Source organism: Eublepharis macularius, chromosome 7 (assembly GCF_028583425.1).
Source record: "Eublepharis macularius isolate TG4126 chromosome 7, MPM_Emac_v1.0, whole genome shotgun sequence".
Lineage (NCBI taxonomy): Eukaryota > Metazoa > Chordata > Lepidosauria > Squamata > Eublepharidae > Eublepharis > Eublepharis macularius.
In genome coordinates this window covers 32,614,702-32,631,777 of record NC_072796.1, presented here as the reverse complement: position 1 = coordinate 32,631,777, position 17,076 = coordinate 32,614,702, and the positions used below count along the sequence as shown (strand labels likewise).

General features: G+C 39.4%; 1 protein-coding gene across 1 annotated transcript in view; it reads right to left on the bottom strand.

Moving 5' to 3' along the window:
• Nucleotides 1-1,137: 1,137 nt before the first annotated feature.
• LOC129333191 (glutamate decarboxylase 1-like) overlaps nt 1,138-17,076 on the bottom strand; it is a 47,069-nt gene continuing 31,130 nt past the window's right edge. Inside the window, exons 10-15 of the mRNA XM_054984681.1 lie at nt 15,918-15,982; nt 13,567-13,645; nt 12,449-12,598; nt 8,493-8,600; nt 5,619-5,708; nt 1,138-3,287 (exon numbers count right to left, since the gene is read on the bottom strand). Of these exons, the coding sequence (XP_054840656.1) occupies nt 3,114-3,287; nt 5,619-5,708; nt 8,493-8,600; nt 12,449-12,598; nt 13,567-13,645; nt 15,918-15,982 (666 nt within the window). The 3' untranslated portion in view covers nt 1,138-3,113. The remainder of the gene's footprint in view (nt 3,288-5,618; nt 5,709-8,492; nt 8,601-12,448; nt 12,599-13,566; nt 13,646-15,917; nt 15,983-17,076) is intronic.

Here is a 17,076-nt window from a genome sequence, read left to right as displayed (position 1 = left end):
GGAAGGGCTGATTCTTATCTCTTCTGACTAGCAGACCAGATAAGGACTCATTCTAGAAGATATTCCTACTCCTCATTACATATAACTGAATGTTCTCAAAATCTACAGTATTAGGCTCTGGAAAGCGTGACTTGAGTTTTTAAAAAAGGAAGAATAAAAAACTACATTTCCCAGGGTTCTTATTGGCGTGTGTGTGGGGAGGGACCAACATGTTCCAATGATTTCTTTGCATACAGTTAAAACAAGAAACAGCCTCCACTTTTGTTTAGATAGCTCAGCTGTTGTTTTGCCCCCTCCATGCAATGTGGAAAGTTTAGGAGGAAGGAAACGGCAGGTGAGAGAGAGGGTTGTGGCGAAGGAGCTTCTCCCACCCTCTGGGTTTTTCTGAGTTGGGCAGAAATCTCAGAAAACACCAGACTTCCCCTCCCCCGACAAGAATTTTCCAAAAGGCTAAAAAGAACTCTGTTTATTGCAAATCAACATGGCTAGATATTGCCTATCACTGGTACAAATTTCCAAACTCTTTCCTGACAAGTACCACCAAATGAACAGGTGATGTTCACAGATGAAAACAGCAGTTTTTTGACCAGACATGTTTCTATGTAGGATCCTTAGAAATTGAGGACACTTGACACAGTCCGTCGAGCATCTGTAAACTTGTTACTTTATTTTCACTTAAAGAACTACAATTTATTTTAATGCTGTTGAATGTATAATGGATTATGTGCAAGCACCGAGCACCCTGTCCAAGCACCGAGTCATTATTGACCCATGGGGGATGTCACATCACGACATTTTCTTTTTTTATGGGGTGGTTTGCCATTGCCTTCCCCTGTCATCTACACTTTATGCCCAGGAAACTGGGTACTCATTTTACCAATCTTGGAAGGATGGAGGGCTGAGTCAACCTTGAGCCAGCTACTTGAACCCAGCTTCCGCCAGGATCAAACTCAGGTCGTGAGCAGAGCTTGGGCTGCAGTACTGCAGCTTAGCACTTTGCGCCACGGGGCTCCTGGCTGAATATATATATATTTGCCCAATATCAACACAGTACAAAGATAATTTTCTCATAAATAGACTAGAATTTCTTCAGACATAACAATATAAAAATATAATATATATATAATTCATACAAAACACATTGAAAGACATTTTATTTCCCACCCTGCTTAAGCATTCATTTTAGTTTGCATTAGCCCAGAATATTAAAACAAAGCTACCAATATTGGTTCTTTTGGTCCAAGTCAAAGACTCTGAAATTGTACCATTTGACGTATTTATTTGTGTCATTTATTTTATTTAAGCATTACTATTTTGTCTTTCAGCCTTGACAAAGTATCAAAATGGAATGACTAGTGTGTCAAAATGAGCAAAAGTGCATATGCATAGCAAAATCAAATGTCTATATGAATGTATCAGGCTGCCACTAGAAGGTATATTAGTCTGTGAACTTGCTTTGTCAGGGGTTATCCATGGTTATCCAAGTCCATAGGGAGGAAAACTAGATTCCAAGGATATAAAAGGACAGATATTACACATCCTTACGAGGAAGCCACATACCTCTTGGTCACATGTGCACCAATAGTATTTTTTTTAATTGCGAAACCTTTCTGCCTGGTCACTTGAGGCAGTTCTTATTCATCACAGGCTACCAGGCAAGTGCCTATTTACAAGCACAGCTTGCAAGATGTGTTGATTGTTGTAATGATTAGGGGTGTGCAAAATGAAATTCCTCAGTCGAAGATATATATGGAGATCTCTGTTTCGAATCATTAATTTGATTTTTCAGAGGTAACACAAATCCAAAATGTTTGCAATAATGAAACCCACTCTATGAAAAAATTCTCTTTTTTCAAGTTCTGATGCTTACCAGCAACACAGCATGAGCAGCACATTTTTTTCCCCTACCGATTCCCTGGGCAGTGACATTTCTCCCTTCCAATTAGACCCTTGCAAGGGAGGAGCACAGAGCACTCAAAGCCAACCCCAAGCTTCAGAAAGTTGCCATTCACTTTCCTCCCTCCTCAGTGACTGTAGAGTTTTTTCTTTCCCTCTGAAAATAGAAAACCTAGGCTTGTTCAGGGGCCTGTAGAATTCGCTCTTTCTCCAGTTTGCTCAAAAAATCGGGGTTCTTTGGTGGACAGGCAGAAAAAGCTCTGCTACAATTTTGATGGCATTTGGTGAAAAACTACGACTCCATCCCTACCCCTCAAAAAAGCCTCACATAAGGAATAATAGATGTACAGTTATGGTGGTGGGGGGGACCAGGGGCCTGTAGAATTTAAACACCTTTCTCAATTTGCTTGAAATTTGGGGGTTCTTTGAAGGACAAGCAGAAGACACTCTGCTTCAATTTTGATGATATTTGGTTGAAAAACAACTATTCCAGCCTACAGTCCCCTCCACCCCAAAGAAGTAACCCATAGAGAATGACAGAAAAACCACCGATCTCATTCCTTATGTTGTTAAACAGACCACAACAAGGAAGCATGGCAAAAAGATAGTTTTCAGTGGAAAGGTAAAAAAATATATATTGTCAGTCACTGTAAGAGAAGAGAAGTGAAGTGAATGCAGTTGAGGTATGGGTTATGATGATGTCTGGTCTCGATCTCTCCTGCTAAGCTGCTGCCATTTTAGTAATCAGTAGAGATAACTGCAGCTATGCAGAGAGAGACCTACTTTGTGAGTTTGTAAAATTGATCCCCTTTGTCCAATCTGGTTGATATTTAGGAGGTTTTTAGATTAGAGGGAGGAATGTATTCTGTGCAAATTTGGTGCCATTGCCTTTAAAAAGCTGCCCCAGAACCCTGAACAGATTTCCTATTGAAAATAAAGGTCCCAAAGAAAAAATACAGATTTAACTCTCAAATTGGTAAACTGGTAATATCCCACCCCAAAATAAGCAATCCCCTGGAAGTCCAGATCAGAAATTATAATGAAAACGTACTTGGTGCAAACCGCTCATAAAACTAGTTAATGAACATTTATAACAAAAGGTACTATCTATAAGTTATATATCCAAAATCTATGGAACAGCAGTTACAAAACTTTAACATAGAAGCTTTTTTGCCAGTGTAACATTGGTCCCCATTTTAAAGATGAAAATTCAGCTATCACAAATCTTTCCCAAGTCTTTCAATTTCTTCAAGCAGAAAATCAATGTCTGATTTCTTGGTTGCTGGATTAGAGAAGACCATCCTGAAAAAGTTCACATTGTTCCCGTGAGGCTGATAACCAACCATTGCAGTACCTTCTTCTATCATTCTTGCTTTTATTTTTGGAGCAATCTGGACATCAAAGAGAAAGAATGCTGCAATTAATTGAAGAGCAAATAGCCATATCAGTAGTGGAGGTATCCTTAAGGGTAGGTGGAGCCATAACACAGCTACACTTTTGTAGACCATGGTCTGCGTCAGATATTGGTTTAACAAAGGAAGCAGGCCTGATAGTTGCTTTATTTTCATATTTGCAAAACAATTTTTTCTCAAATATGTTCTCGCTGCTCTATTCTTTGAAAGAGATAAGTTACAATATTTGGATCAGTGCCCAGAATAAAATCTTTTATCCATTGTTTACTGTCTTTACTGTTTTTCTTTTCTTTCAAATAAAATTTAAAACTATATACAAATCTTACAATATAAAGAAGGAACAGGTCATTGATTCGAAACTTTATTCCATAGCTTACTTCTTCTAAAGCTCAGACAGGAACTCATGACATACCATAGGGATTATTTTGATATGGTATGGTTGGAGGATTTTGGTATGGTCATGTGTTTTGCACATAGCTGAATTTATATTAGGTAGCCACACACAAAAGACCCCTGAATATCTCAGATTTGGGTTGCATGAGACTATCTAATCTTTCTGAAAGTGCTTTGATGATATTCTTAAAATTGTATTTTATCTTAGATCTAAGATAGATAAGATCAGGGCTTTTTTTCTGGGAAAAGAGGTGGCAGAACTCAGTGGGTTGCCCTTGGAGAAAATGGTCACATGGCTGGTGGCCCCGCCCCCTGATCTCCAGACAGAGGGGAGTTTAGATTGCCCTCCGTGCCGCTTGGCAGCGCGGAGGGCAATCTAAACTCCCCTCTGTCTGGAGATCAGGGGCGGGGCCACCAGCCATGTGACCATTTTCAAGAGGTTCCGGAACTCCGTTCCCCCGCGTTCCCCCTGAAAAAAAGCCCTGGATAAGATAAGAAATGATGACATGTATGCATGTCTCCTTCTAATATCTTTGACATATGGAACTGTCTTATGTATCTTTGTGATCTTTGTTATCTTTGACTTTTTAAAGATTCTTTAGATTGATTTTAAATAAGACAACATTGAGTGATTAGTGATTGAAACCCATGTTTTTCTCTTGAAAATAAACAAACTGACTTCTCTTCAGTCAGAGGGCTGTCAGCATGTAAGAAAGGGGCTAAGGAAGAAAACAGCTATACCACTCTGTAGTTTAGTGGTTAGAGTGTTACTTTGAGATAGACAAAGAGACTCTTCATTTTGATGTGTTTATTTTAAAAGGAATGTTTCCCCCATAAGAGAGAGAGTACTCTGTGACAATGCCAAAGCTGATACGTCAAAATTTCATATTAAAAAAAATACATTTGAGATGCAGTATGTGAAATACGGAACATTTGTCTTGTTCTATTGTAGAATAATGAATATAATGGACTGTGATGTTCCTCAATAAAACATGATCCTTTAAAATACAGGACATCTAGTAATCTTAAATTATACTAATGAACAACATTATAGATAGCACCATTAGTTATATCAGCTAAAATGTATGTCTGATTCACCAAACAAAAGTGATGATAACAACATCCAGGGCATATTCTCACCTGGGACTTTTTCTGGGATTGGATATGTTCATTAAGCACTTGCCTTTTACACATTATGTGGAAGTAACAAAACAAAGTGCTGAAGTAATACCTTCTCTTCCTACTTTGCATAAAATAGGGAAGCCCACATGGGATGATAAATTGGCACACAACGGAAGAGCTCATACATCTCAACCAAGCAGAAGTTGAACAACTTCCCCGTTTGAACTTAACAAGTGGAATTGTGCAACGGGAACATGTTTCCTTTTACACTGTTCCGATGTTTATGTCTACCTGGGTTCCACACTGAGGCAAACAAAGTCCCCTTCTGACCATTTGCCTTGAGAAAGTGGTGCAAAAGGAAAGACTAAAGCCTCCCTCCAACACCACTCTCCCTAGCTGAATTGGATCCTGGCATACTTGGGAACATTAGATCCTCAATACCACCTCTGTCTGTAAAAAGGACAGTCATGTTGACCTGACCTAAGTCATTCCAGACATACAGTGCAATCCAAAGAAGAATTATTCCAGTCTAAGCCCACTGAAATCAATCCTAAACAAGGTACAATATTGAATTTTCTCAGAAATGGACTCGGGTAATGAATAGACACACCCAGCGTAGTAGCTAGAACAGCAAACTAGAGAAACTGTTTAGAAGTATTGGGAAAAGCAAGTGGGCTGACGTGTGTTTGATGAAAACTGATGTTTTGAGCCTATTCCCATGGCAGATTTCACCTACTCTCCATGGATTGCAGCATCCTGGTTTTATGCAAGAATTTTTTTTATTAGTACATTTACCTGATGTAGCCGTTTTTCTCTTTCTGGTCCCTTTGGGATCTGTCGAAGACTTGGTGGAATGTACCAGAAACACACGTTGGTAAGTTCTGGCTGTAAAATAAATAATGTGGTTGTTTTAAAAAATACAAAGGATCTGCATACATCCACAGTGAGTGTGAATTGTGTAACTGTATGCTTTTATTCTAAGTATCCCCTAAATTTCAGTTTCTGACAATTGCCTATGTTTGTATATAAGTTTGGAAGCCTGGAACAAAGCTTACAGATCTTAATATATAAATGAGTAAGCGTGTTTCAGATGACTCACTTTATACCATGGTGCACCACCACAGGGTGCTGCCGCAGAGGAAAGCCCAGGTAACTCACCATATCGCACCAGAAAACATGCTGTGGTGGGAAGCCCAGGCAGGGAACAGGAGCGGAGCAGGTGGCAATACCCTCTCCATGCCTTAACCCGGCTGGTATTAGGTGCAAAGCAGGTAACAATGCCCACCCCCCAACTTCACCCAGCTGATATTACGAGCGGAGCAGGTGGCAATGACCGCCCCCCTTCAGCCAGCTCATATTAGGAGTGGAACAGGTGGCAATGCCCACCACCACCTTAACCCAGCTGGTATTAGTACCGGAGCAGGGGACAATGCCCACTCCATCTTCACCCTGTTGGAATCAGGTGCCAAGCAGGCAGCAATCTCAACCCCCCCTTCAACCTGCTGGAATCAGGATCAGTGAAGGTGGCAGTGGCCACTCCCCCTTCACCCAGTTGGGATCAGGAGCAGAGCATGTAGCAAAGCCTATCTCCTGCCTTCGCCTGTCGGGATCAGGCAAGGAGCAGGAGGTAGTGCTCACTCCTTCCTTCACCCAGCAGGGAACAGTTGGCAGTGCAGTCACCCCTTCACCCAACTGGGATCAGGAGCAGGCAGCAATTCCTGCCCCCCTTCACCCAGCCATAATCAGGTGCAGAGCAGAAGGCAATGCCCGTTTCCCCTTCTCCCGGCTGGGATCAGGAATGGAGCAGGTGGCAATGCCTGCCCCCTTTATCCGGCCTGTATCAGATATGCAGCAGGTAGCAAAGCCCACCACCCCTTCATGTTGCTGAGATCAGGTTTGGATCAGGTGGCAATGCCCACCCCCCTCCTTCACCAGCCGGGATCAGTGATGGTGGAGGAGGGAATGCCTGGCTGCCCGCTCTCCCCTTTCTAGAGCCCATTGTATTTTTTCCCACAACGGGCTTTGTTTCTAGTATTTCAATAAAATATTTCCAATGACTTCTCTAATGCAATGTGCACTGATATCACTCATCCTTTCGGTCAGATTATACTAAAGTTAATAACCCCCTTGAATTTCATACAGTATAAATATGTATAGTGTTTTACCAGGCTATCCTTATTTGTCACAACTTCTCTGAAACAGACTAGAAAAAGATATTTAAGTAAGTATCAATAGATATAAAAATTAATACAGAGGTTTCCAAACCCTGGCAATTGGTTGTGAAATTATCATCATATAAAAATACTATGAGAAGAATCTTTGAAAATTAAAAAGAAATTAAAAATTAAAATTAAAGAAACATTAAAAATGAAGTATTTGATCTCTGTTGTTTCTGGAATGTTCCTGCAGAGGCACAAATTCAGTTGTGCAGAGACCTCCTGTGCAGAAATATAGTCAGATAACTGGTGAATCAGTTTGTCAAAATATGATTATCAGTGCACTCATTACATCTGAAATGAAATGGTGATCTTTGTGATAGATTACACTTCAGAAATCAAAGAAAATTTGTCCATTTTCTTTTGTCTGATTTATTTGACTCCTCCATGGTATATGAAAATGCAAAAGGCTATGAAGGAGCTGTTCTTGCTTTTAGACAACTGAAAATTCTACTGAATCCCACCAAGCTGGTCTAGAAATCTTAGAAATTATCTCAGAATGCTGAACTCTTTGCTCATACCAAATTCTGGGGTTCTTTATGCCTATACTTTTATTAATTTACTTACTCATTAAATTTATAAATTGCCTTTTCCTATTGCCAAAACCTATGGTGATTTACCCAGAATAAAAAGGCACTACTACTACTACTATTACTAGTAGTAGTAGTAGTAGTAGTAGTAGTAGTAGTAGTAGTAGTAGTAGTAGTAGTGGTGGTGGTGGTCGTGGTGGTGGTGGTGGTGGTGGTGGTGTTATGTGATGTTATTTCAAATCATTGGATGTCTGGGATGGAATTTTTTTTGTCTTTCAGCGACTCAGATTTTATCCAAGAATCTAGGCATCAGTAAGGTATTGCCTTAATATATGGCATGTTCCAAGTAGTTATTATTATTGTTATTGTTATTGTTGTTGTTAGTACAGCTGTTTGCAACTGCCTAATAATGTTTATGCTGATATTGCCTAGATGTTTAACTAGTCTTGCTGGAGTTGCACCTAGCATTCCTCTCACTATTGGAATAACTTGTTATGCTTCTTCCAGAGACTTTGCTCTTCAAATCTTAGATCTTGATATTCCTTGATCTCTTTTTCTCCAATTTTGCTTGCATGGAATTGCGGCATATGCAGTGTCCTGGAATTACATATTGCCCTGCACATAATATCTCAGAAAGGTGAAGCCTATAAAAAAGTGATCATAAGAGATAAGAAATAGAAGTTGCTTTGGATGGGTAAATTATGTGAGGAGGTAGCCTCTCTTAGGAGAAGGTGAAAGACAGATGAGTGTTCCACACCTTAGCTCAAAAAATAAACACACAAAAGCTAGTCTTGAGGAGAAGATGCTTGTTCCTTCTCTGGCAACACTCTGAGAAGAGAGGTCTTGCAGTCATCAGAACCTAATGTTTTTAGAGGCAGGATGCCTGTAAAGATGCTTTGACCAACAACATTGCTGATACTTACCTCAGCATCAAATACAAGCTCATAGTTTTTGCTTGTCTTCAGTTCCTTATAAAGGTATTCTGCAAGTTCCAGAAATCTGTTGATAAGAATCTCAAATCCTTGTGTTCCCTGTGGGAAATTGAGGAGAAAAAAAATCACAGAATGGGAGTTTACAACTTGATATCCCTAACCTTGCTAACTCACAGCCCCCTAGAGGTGAAGGTATCATGTTTAACCTCTGTCCACACTCAGAGCAGCCTGTGCAGTTCAGAGACCAGGGTGTCACAGACAGAACATGGTGGAATAAATCTCTGTAGCCTGTATTTAAATATATCTCCATCACAAAGGGGTTACAGGCCCAGCTAGTGAAAAGAAGTAAATATATTTGAGATAAATAAAAGAAGAGATATAATGGCCAAATATATAAAGGCAGTGTTCTTACCTCTACTAACTATCCTTTATGGAATCCAGGATGGAGAATGAGCTGGTGAAGAAGGATTTGTGGGAAACAGTAGAACAAATCGCACCAGAAGGAGAAGCCCAAAAGGTGAATTGGGAAAAAACAAGATAGAAAGACGAGGGCAGAAATCACAACTTGTGTGAGTGATAGTGATTTACACCACATAAGAGACTTTAAGACTACCAAAGAACTATGGCTGGGACTGAAAGAGTTATATGAGAAAAACACACTGAATGAGAGACTATTTGTCAAGAAAATTGTTTGATTTAAAATTAAACAAAGGTGAAGATCTAGAAAAACATGTAAGTCAAGCAACAAAATGAATGGACCACTTGAATACCACAGGCAAGAAATTTGATGAAGAGGACAAAATCATGTTAATTTTGTCAAGCCTGCCAGAAAGTTATAGTTCTTTGCAACATGCACTAGAGACTAAGGATGAACTTTCTATGAAATATGTTGTGTCATGACTTAAGGAAGAGGCATCTAGGAGAGCAGAGAAGGCAGGGGAGGGTGAGACAAGCATTTTCTGCACAGAAGACAGTATAGTTTTAAACATAGAGACACTTTACAAGGTGCAAACAAGAGAGATAAAACTAGAAAATGTCATTTTTCTTGAGGTTGTATAAAGCAAAGTGGTGTCAGCAAAGAAAAGCAACAAAGTGGAAGCAAAAGGCACATGAAAAATGTTTTTATTGCTCATCAGAACAATTTAGTAATTTCAGAGTGTGGAAAAAACAAGTATATTAACTCTAAATGTTTTGGTTGGATAATTGATTCAGGAGCTTCCATGCACATGACCTGTAATTCTGAGTTCTTCAAAGAATTAAATGAAACCTCATCAGAGGATGTCATAATTGCAAATGGCAATAAAATAGCTGTTCAAGGAAAAGGAGGAGGCTTGCTTAAACGTGTAGCAGGAAGAATAATTGTCTACAATGAGGTGGAAAATGTGGTTTACTTGCTAGAATTAACAGTTTGTTAAGTGTATCTGCTTTGACCAAACATGGTTTTAATATACATTTTAGATGAAGCAGATGTACAATCACTAGAGATGGTGTTCTATGTGCTCAAGGTTTTGAAAATAATGGCACTTTTGTTCTAGATACAAGTAGAGAGAGAGTGAATTTGGTTAAGCAGAGTTCAAGCACAAGATGTATTCATTTGTGGCATAAAAGACTTAGTCATAGAGACTTCAACATAATAGAAGAAATGCAAAAGAAAGGTTTGGTAAGACGAATGGAAATTAAACCTTGTAAAATTGACTTGAATAGAGAAACATGTGATAATTATCTTTTGGGGAAGGGAACAAGACCTTCTATCCCTAAACAAACTCAGAGAAGTTTAACAAAACCTTTGAAACTTATTCATTCAGATATTTATGGGCCAATTCAACCAATGTCACATGGACAAAATAAATATATATTAACATTTATTGATGATTTTTCCAGATACTGTATAACTTATATTTTGAGGGAAAAGACGGAAGCTGCAGAAAAATTGAAGATCTACGTTGCAAGTGTTGAAAATCTATTTGGGAGAAAACCACAAGCAATACTTTTAGACAATGCTGGTGAGTTTGTCACACCACATCAAGTCTTATATGAATAAAAATGGGATAGAGCACTTGCACACTGTATATATCCCAGAACAAAATGGAGTGGCAGATTCTGTATGTTGACAGAATCTAACTTACCACATCAATATTGGGGCAAAGCAGTGATGACAGCAACATATTTGCAGAATAAACTGCCAACAAAAACTACTAATAAAACAGCAGTTGAACTCTGTTTTGGGAGAGTGCCAAATATAAGTCACATTAGAATGTTTGGAAACAAAACTCAGTAGCTTATTCTACGACAGAGGCAGAATATATTGCAGCAGCAGAGGCATGCAAAGAAGGACAATGGCTTCTGGAAGATCTGGGAATGCCAAATTCAGAGCCTATTAAAATTTTGGAAGATAATCAGAATTGTTTGAAGTTAGTGCAATCAGAAAAAATAAATGCATAAACTAAACACATAGATATAAAATGTCATGCAATAAAAGACTTGTGCCGGAAAGACTTCATTGAAATAGAATATTATCCAACATTACAAATGATAGTCGATATCTTAACAAAGCTTTTAAGTGAAGACAATTTTGAGAAACTGCGTAATAAATTAAATTGGTCAATTCAAATGAGGCACAGTGAGAAGGGGATTGTTGGAATAAATCACTGTAGCCTAATTTGGATGGGAAAAGTAAGGAGCGCTTGCAGAGGGAAAGGGGGCTTGATACATTGTATAGTGTCTATTTATCTGTTGCTGTTGAACTGGCCCTTCCCTGCTGTGAATGAACATTCCTTTCTGTGTCAGTTTAGAAGTTCTGTTATTGTAACTGTTTATCTCTTGTATACAAGTCATGAATATGTTTCTCTCATTCCTGGTAGGGGGAAAGTAAGGAAGTTCATGCTGGCTTGCAGTAACTGAATTCCAACTGGGTTACATTTTTGTTTTCTTTTGTAAATATTTATCACCTAAACAGAGCCAGAAGTATGAGCTGAAGGGCTTGAGGTCTGTGATAGTCAGCCTTGTTGTTTTTTTTTAAAAAAATAAAACTTGTGAATTTAAGGGGAGGGGAAATGCTGCAATGACTAATAGAGAACGCTGGATCCTGCTTAATAAAGTTTCCCTCCAAAATGCCTCAGCTCAACACACAGAAATGCCATCATAGTTTGTTTTGTGTTCTGTGTGCACACTAACCTTGGCAGTATGAAGTAAATCATCTTGTCACCAACACAAGTTATTTAGGATGACATTTCATACAGGAGTCTCTGTTTCCTGTATTTTTTTAATCCAGTTTTTTTCCTCCAATTTTTAAATCTAAAAACCCGTATTAATATTTAAAGTTTCCCCTCAGCCAATCTACACAAAGAAATTTTGTTAAATTTGGAGCTCAAATAATACCACCCAATTATTGATGGACAAGTACATTATAACGTTGTAATGCATGCACAAAAAAGCCCACCCTGACATCATCTTCCCCCAGAAAGCCCACTGTAAAAATGGGCATTTTTCTAAGTGCAGAAATAAAAACTAAACCCACTTTGGTTCAACTCCCAAGTATGGAATTACAGAAACCCAAAGCAGATCCAATCCTCACAGGCTGAATACACAGAAAACCTGCTATAAGTGAACATGTGGAAAAACTCAAAGTAATGTAACCCAGACAGGTGGTGGGTGTCCCGCATGTATGGAATGTGTGCCTTAGAACAAAGATGAACTTCAACAACAGGCTGGGGTTCCTTAATAGATGAGTCAATGTGGAAAGCTTTTCAGGGCCTTGCTTTGAGACAGAGGTTGGCAACCTTATTTCACTGGTAGCTCACTTGCAGTTTATTTCCTCCCTATGCCTCTTACCCTCTCCATACATTTCACCTTTTTTAAAATATCAAACATAGTTCCCTTCATTGAGAGCCCTAAATACCATATACTCAAGGTTTCAGGGGAATTCTCTCTTGCAAGATGTTTCCTACCTTTGCTTTCCACATTAACCAAAATTTGAAGACATCAACGTGCCGCCCACATTGGATTGTCTTGTCTCCTGTGTCATAGGCCCTGTCATACTGTTTGTCTGGTTGGAAGAGATATTCGGCACACAGCTGATTACAGGCCTGAAGAAGACCCTAGCAGAGGGCAAAACATCACAATAAGATGCATTTGAGAACACAATTGACCAAAGAATGCTGTTTTTAATAATTGTACTTGTCCTATAGGTCATCTAGGATGGACCTGCAATGTTTTAGAACAACCAAAGTGAACATAGCCCATCGACCATGTACCGTCCCATTAGGTTCTTGACAACTGACTTGTTTTTGTTAGTAAAAAAGGCATCTAGCAGACTGAATGCATTTTCAATCAGAGAAAAGAATACTAAAAAGTCAAGTAAAAAATGAGCTGTCCCAATTACACTACTCACAATACAATCCTAAGCAGAATCACACTGTTGTAAATACATTGAAGTCAGTGGGCTTAGAAGGATGTAACTTTAAGATAGTACTGTAAAAGCACTTAAGTCCAATCACACACACATTTATTCTGAAGCAAGCTCAGATGAGTTCAATAGGACTTTTTTTTACAAGTAAATGTGCATTGGGTTCCCAACCTAGCTGTGCATTTGTAAAATTTATCCAACAGGTTTTTCTTTAATGGCTAAACTATATGATTTACATGGCTCTGTGTCAGAACACTCAACATTTCTCTTCCCCTAAAAACAAAGCACGCTGGATTGTGCTAATGACAGGAAAGAATTTAAAGCTTTTTTTCCTAGCACCATTTTCCTGTTTGAAGTTCCTTCAAAGGGAAAAGACAACTACTCTCTTGTTGTCTGTCTTTCCTCCTCACTGTCTGGGCTAATGGCAACTGGGTGGGGAGCAAAGGAGAAACAATTTTGACAAGGGAAATGATACAAGAGGAAAATGTTAACACTCTCCCAACATTGTAGACCAAATCTTATTCACGGCCACTACTTTTTAGGACTATATTACACGTTAGAGGATCCAACCACATATCCCCAGTGTTTGGAACCAGTTGGGAATTCTGTGACACTCAAAACTTTGCACATAGAGAGAACAAAAATAGCATTCACACTTACCTTCTCACGGACCAAGAATGCTGAACACTGCAGTGGAACACCCATCAATTTGTGAGGATTCCAGGTGATGGAATGTGCCCTAAGTAAAGAGAAAAATTAAAAGATAGAGGAACATGCCAGATTTTAATAAGTCATACATTCTTAAACTTATACAAGCACATATGAATATTAGCATTTATTTATTTAGAATCTTTATAAACCTGTGTCTGCTCCTGTGTACTGCATGGATACACTCCTATGTGTTGCATAGGCAATTATTTAAAACCATTAACATAATTTTGGTCCATAAAAGGAGGGCAGTGAGAACAGGAAAACTAAAGAGATGATTAATAGACATTGACAAGGTTTTTAAGACACGAGGCTGCTACACATGCTGCTGAAAAATTTATACAATAATGCATACAGAGACTGACATGCAAAGTAAATTTACCATGCAGAGAATTTACACTTGAAATACTGATAATGGAATTCAGCCTCTGCCTTAACTCTCCTTCTCTCCTTCTGTAGTCCTCCCTATAAGGATTCCCAGTTTGATTTCCACACATACCTGAAGTAGTACACAGTGACTCATGAAAGCTCATTTGAAATAAATGTTGCTAGTCTTTTAAGGTGTCACTGGACTTTTGTTTTATTACGCAAAGTAAAGAAACTCTTATATCTGTGCAGATCCTAGCAAATATAAAAAACTTGGCTTCCACTCTAGGTTTCTTTGCCTATAGTGTCTCCAAAAATGGTTCCCTCAAAACATTCACTCATACAACTCATTTGCTTGACTCATACGACAACAAAAACAAGGAAAAGAAGTAGGAAAAATACATTGTAAGAGCTAGACTACAAGAGACGAATTACATGAGGAGGAGCACGTGAAGGGAGTCACAATGTTAGCCAGAAGCTGAGTTTTAAAAGAGATCGGAAGGCTCTGTCAATTTCCCCTCTCTACAAAGCCAGCAAAGATCACTCCTCAGAGGGTTTGTTTATTTCCTCTTTGCCTCATAGAAGGGGAGATAAAACTGACAGAGCCTTCCAGAGGCAAAGAGGAAATTATCAAACCCTCTGAGGAGCAATCTTTGCTGGCTCCATACAGAGGGGAAATTGACAAAGCCTTCTGAACTCTTTTAAAACTCAGCTTCCTGGGTAACATTGCTACTTGCTTCATGTGCACATCCTCGTGTAATTTGTCTCTTGTAGCTTAGCTCTAAGAGAAAGTAGAAGCTGAAAGCAAGATGATGAAAATTTAGGGGAAACAATAATTAAAATGATTGAATGAAGTATGCATTTTCTAGCTCTCCAACCCAAAGCATAAGGACTACCAAAGAGGTTCTGGTAAAGAATTTGTAAAGCCCAGTGAGTGAGACTGAGCCCATTGAGGCTTGACATTTTCCACAAGTGAGATCTCCAATGGGTTCCTTGGCAGGATGGCAAAGTTACAAAAAAAAAATGGGGGGGGGGGAGGTGTTCAACTGTCCCTTACTGACTCAACAAAGGGCTTAGGGATCCTTCTGGATCAGCATTGCTATTAGAGAAGCAAGTAAATGCAACTGAAAGTAAGGCCTTCCCCCAATTCAGACTAGCCTGGAAGATGGCCCCCTACTTTGACATAGCCCATCTGACCACCAGAATTCATGCTAGGATAACATTGAGACTTGACTACTGTAATGCACTCTACAAAGGTCTTCCCTCAAAGCCAGCTCAGAGACTCCAGCTAGTACCCTGCAGATATCAGCCTGCAGTTGGGCAAAAACTACAGACTACAGCTACACATACACATGCTTTCTCTGTGGTGGCCTCCACTTTGAGGAATGGCCTGCCGGAGGAGGTTAAGAAGGCTCATACTCTCTTGGCTTTCCACAAACTATACAAAACTGAATTATTCAGGAGGGCTGTTTTATTCAGGTACTGTACTGTAAGAAATGGCTCAGAGGGATATTTTGGTAAAGAGACAGGGACTGTAGAATATACTACTGCATCCTGCTGGTGCAAATATGCTCATTTTGCATCATTCAATATATCACATCAATATGTCACATCAATTTACATATGTTTTGTTTCTGCTATGTTTCATTTCTGTATTAGACTTATGCTTTTTTAAAAAATTCCTGTGTAATCCTCTTTGAGTCTCAGTGAAAAAGGCAGCCTATAAATAAAAATAAATAAATAAATAAAAGGTCTCCAGATGACACAGAGAGTTACTCCTAATTACAGTAGACATGCTAGGCTTAGATAGACCAATGGCTTCATTCAGAATAAGGCTGGTTCCTTATATCCTACCATAGAAATCGACCAGAAAATAAGGAGTTGAATGGGTAACATTCTTATTGTCCTACAGAGGAAGAACACAGCAATATACTTACCTTTCAATGCCACTCAATTTAAAAGAATGCCTTCTTGACAGTAGCAAACCACCTCCCCATGCTGCCTATCAAAAATAAGACACATGTACATCTTAATGCAGAAATTCAGTCTTCAAGCTCAGTACAGTGTTTTATTGACTGTTAACTTTAGAAAACAGCATTTTGAAAATTTGTCCTATATTCGTACAAAGATAATTTATAAGTCAGGATATTTGAGGTTATCTGTAGAATGATAATCACTCTTTTGACCAGCTGAACCTCATTTGATCCATGCCAAGGACTTATCTGAACACATGGGCACCGGTACAAATTCAAACCAGCTCTGCACAAGTGTAATTGGCATGGCTTCCTCCCAAAGAATTCTGGCAATGGTCGTTTTGTGGGGGTTGAGGAACATTACTTGATTAGAGACCTGTTTCTTGTTAACTGAGCTACAGAAAACTTAAGACTGGTTTAAATTTGGTGTGTAGAGATTTTAGCGCTAACATCCTCTTGGTACTTCCTGACCACTCTAGATGCCTGCTGCCTAAACCAAGGTGTAGAGGGATTTCTTTCATAGGCTCAGAGGAGGAATTCTGTCTGTAAAAGATCTGGGATTCTTACAGGCTTGTTCTAACAGTCTATTTAATAACAGTTGATTTATATACCACCCTTCAGGATGACTTAACACTAGAGGTGGGCATGAACAGGAAAAAAATGAACATGATGTTTGTTGTTCGTTGCCATCCACAAACAGGGAATCATGAACAACCATGAACATGACCCTGTTCACGAACACGTTCGTGGTTGGCTGTTCGTGGGAGGGAGGGTGGAGACTTGGAAGGGAAGAAAGTTCCCTGCACCAATTCCAAACAGCGTGGGGAACCTACTTCCCTTCAAAGTCTCCCTCCTTCCAGCTGGGGAGACTCTGAAGAGAAGACAGTTCCCCATGCCGTTTGCAAACAGCGTGGGGAACCTCCCTCCCTTCAAAGTCTCCCTCCTTCCAGCCGGCTGGAGGCGGGGGAGACTTTGTCAGGAAACCCCTGACAAGCGGCTGAGTTGGGGGTGAAGTGCCTCTCTCCCTGCTGCTATGCAGCAGCAGGGAGAAGGGCATTTCACCCCGACAGGCTGCACTCAACCGCTTGTCAAGGGTTTCCCTGACAAGCAGCTGAGTGGGGGA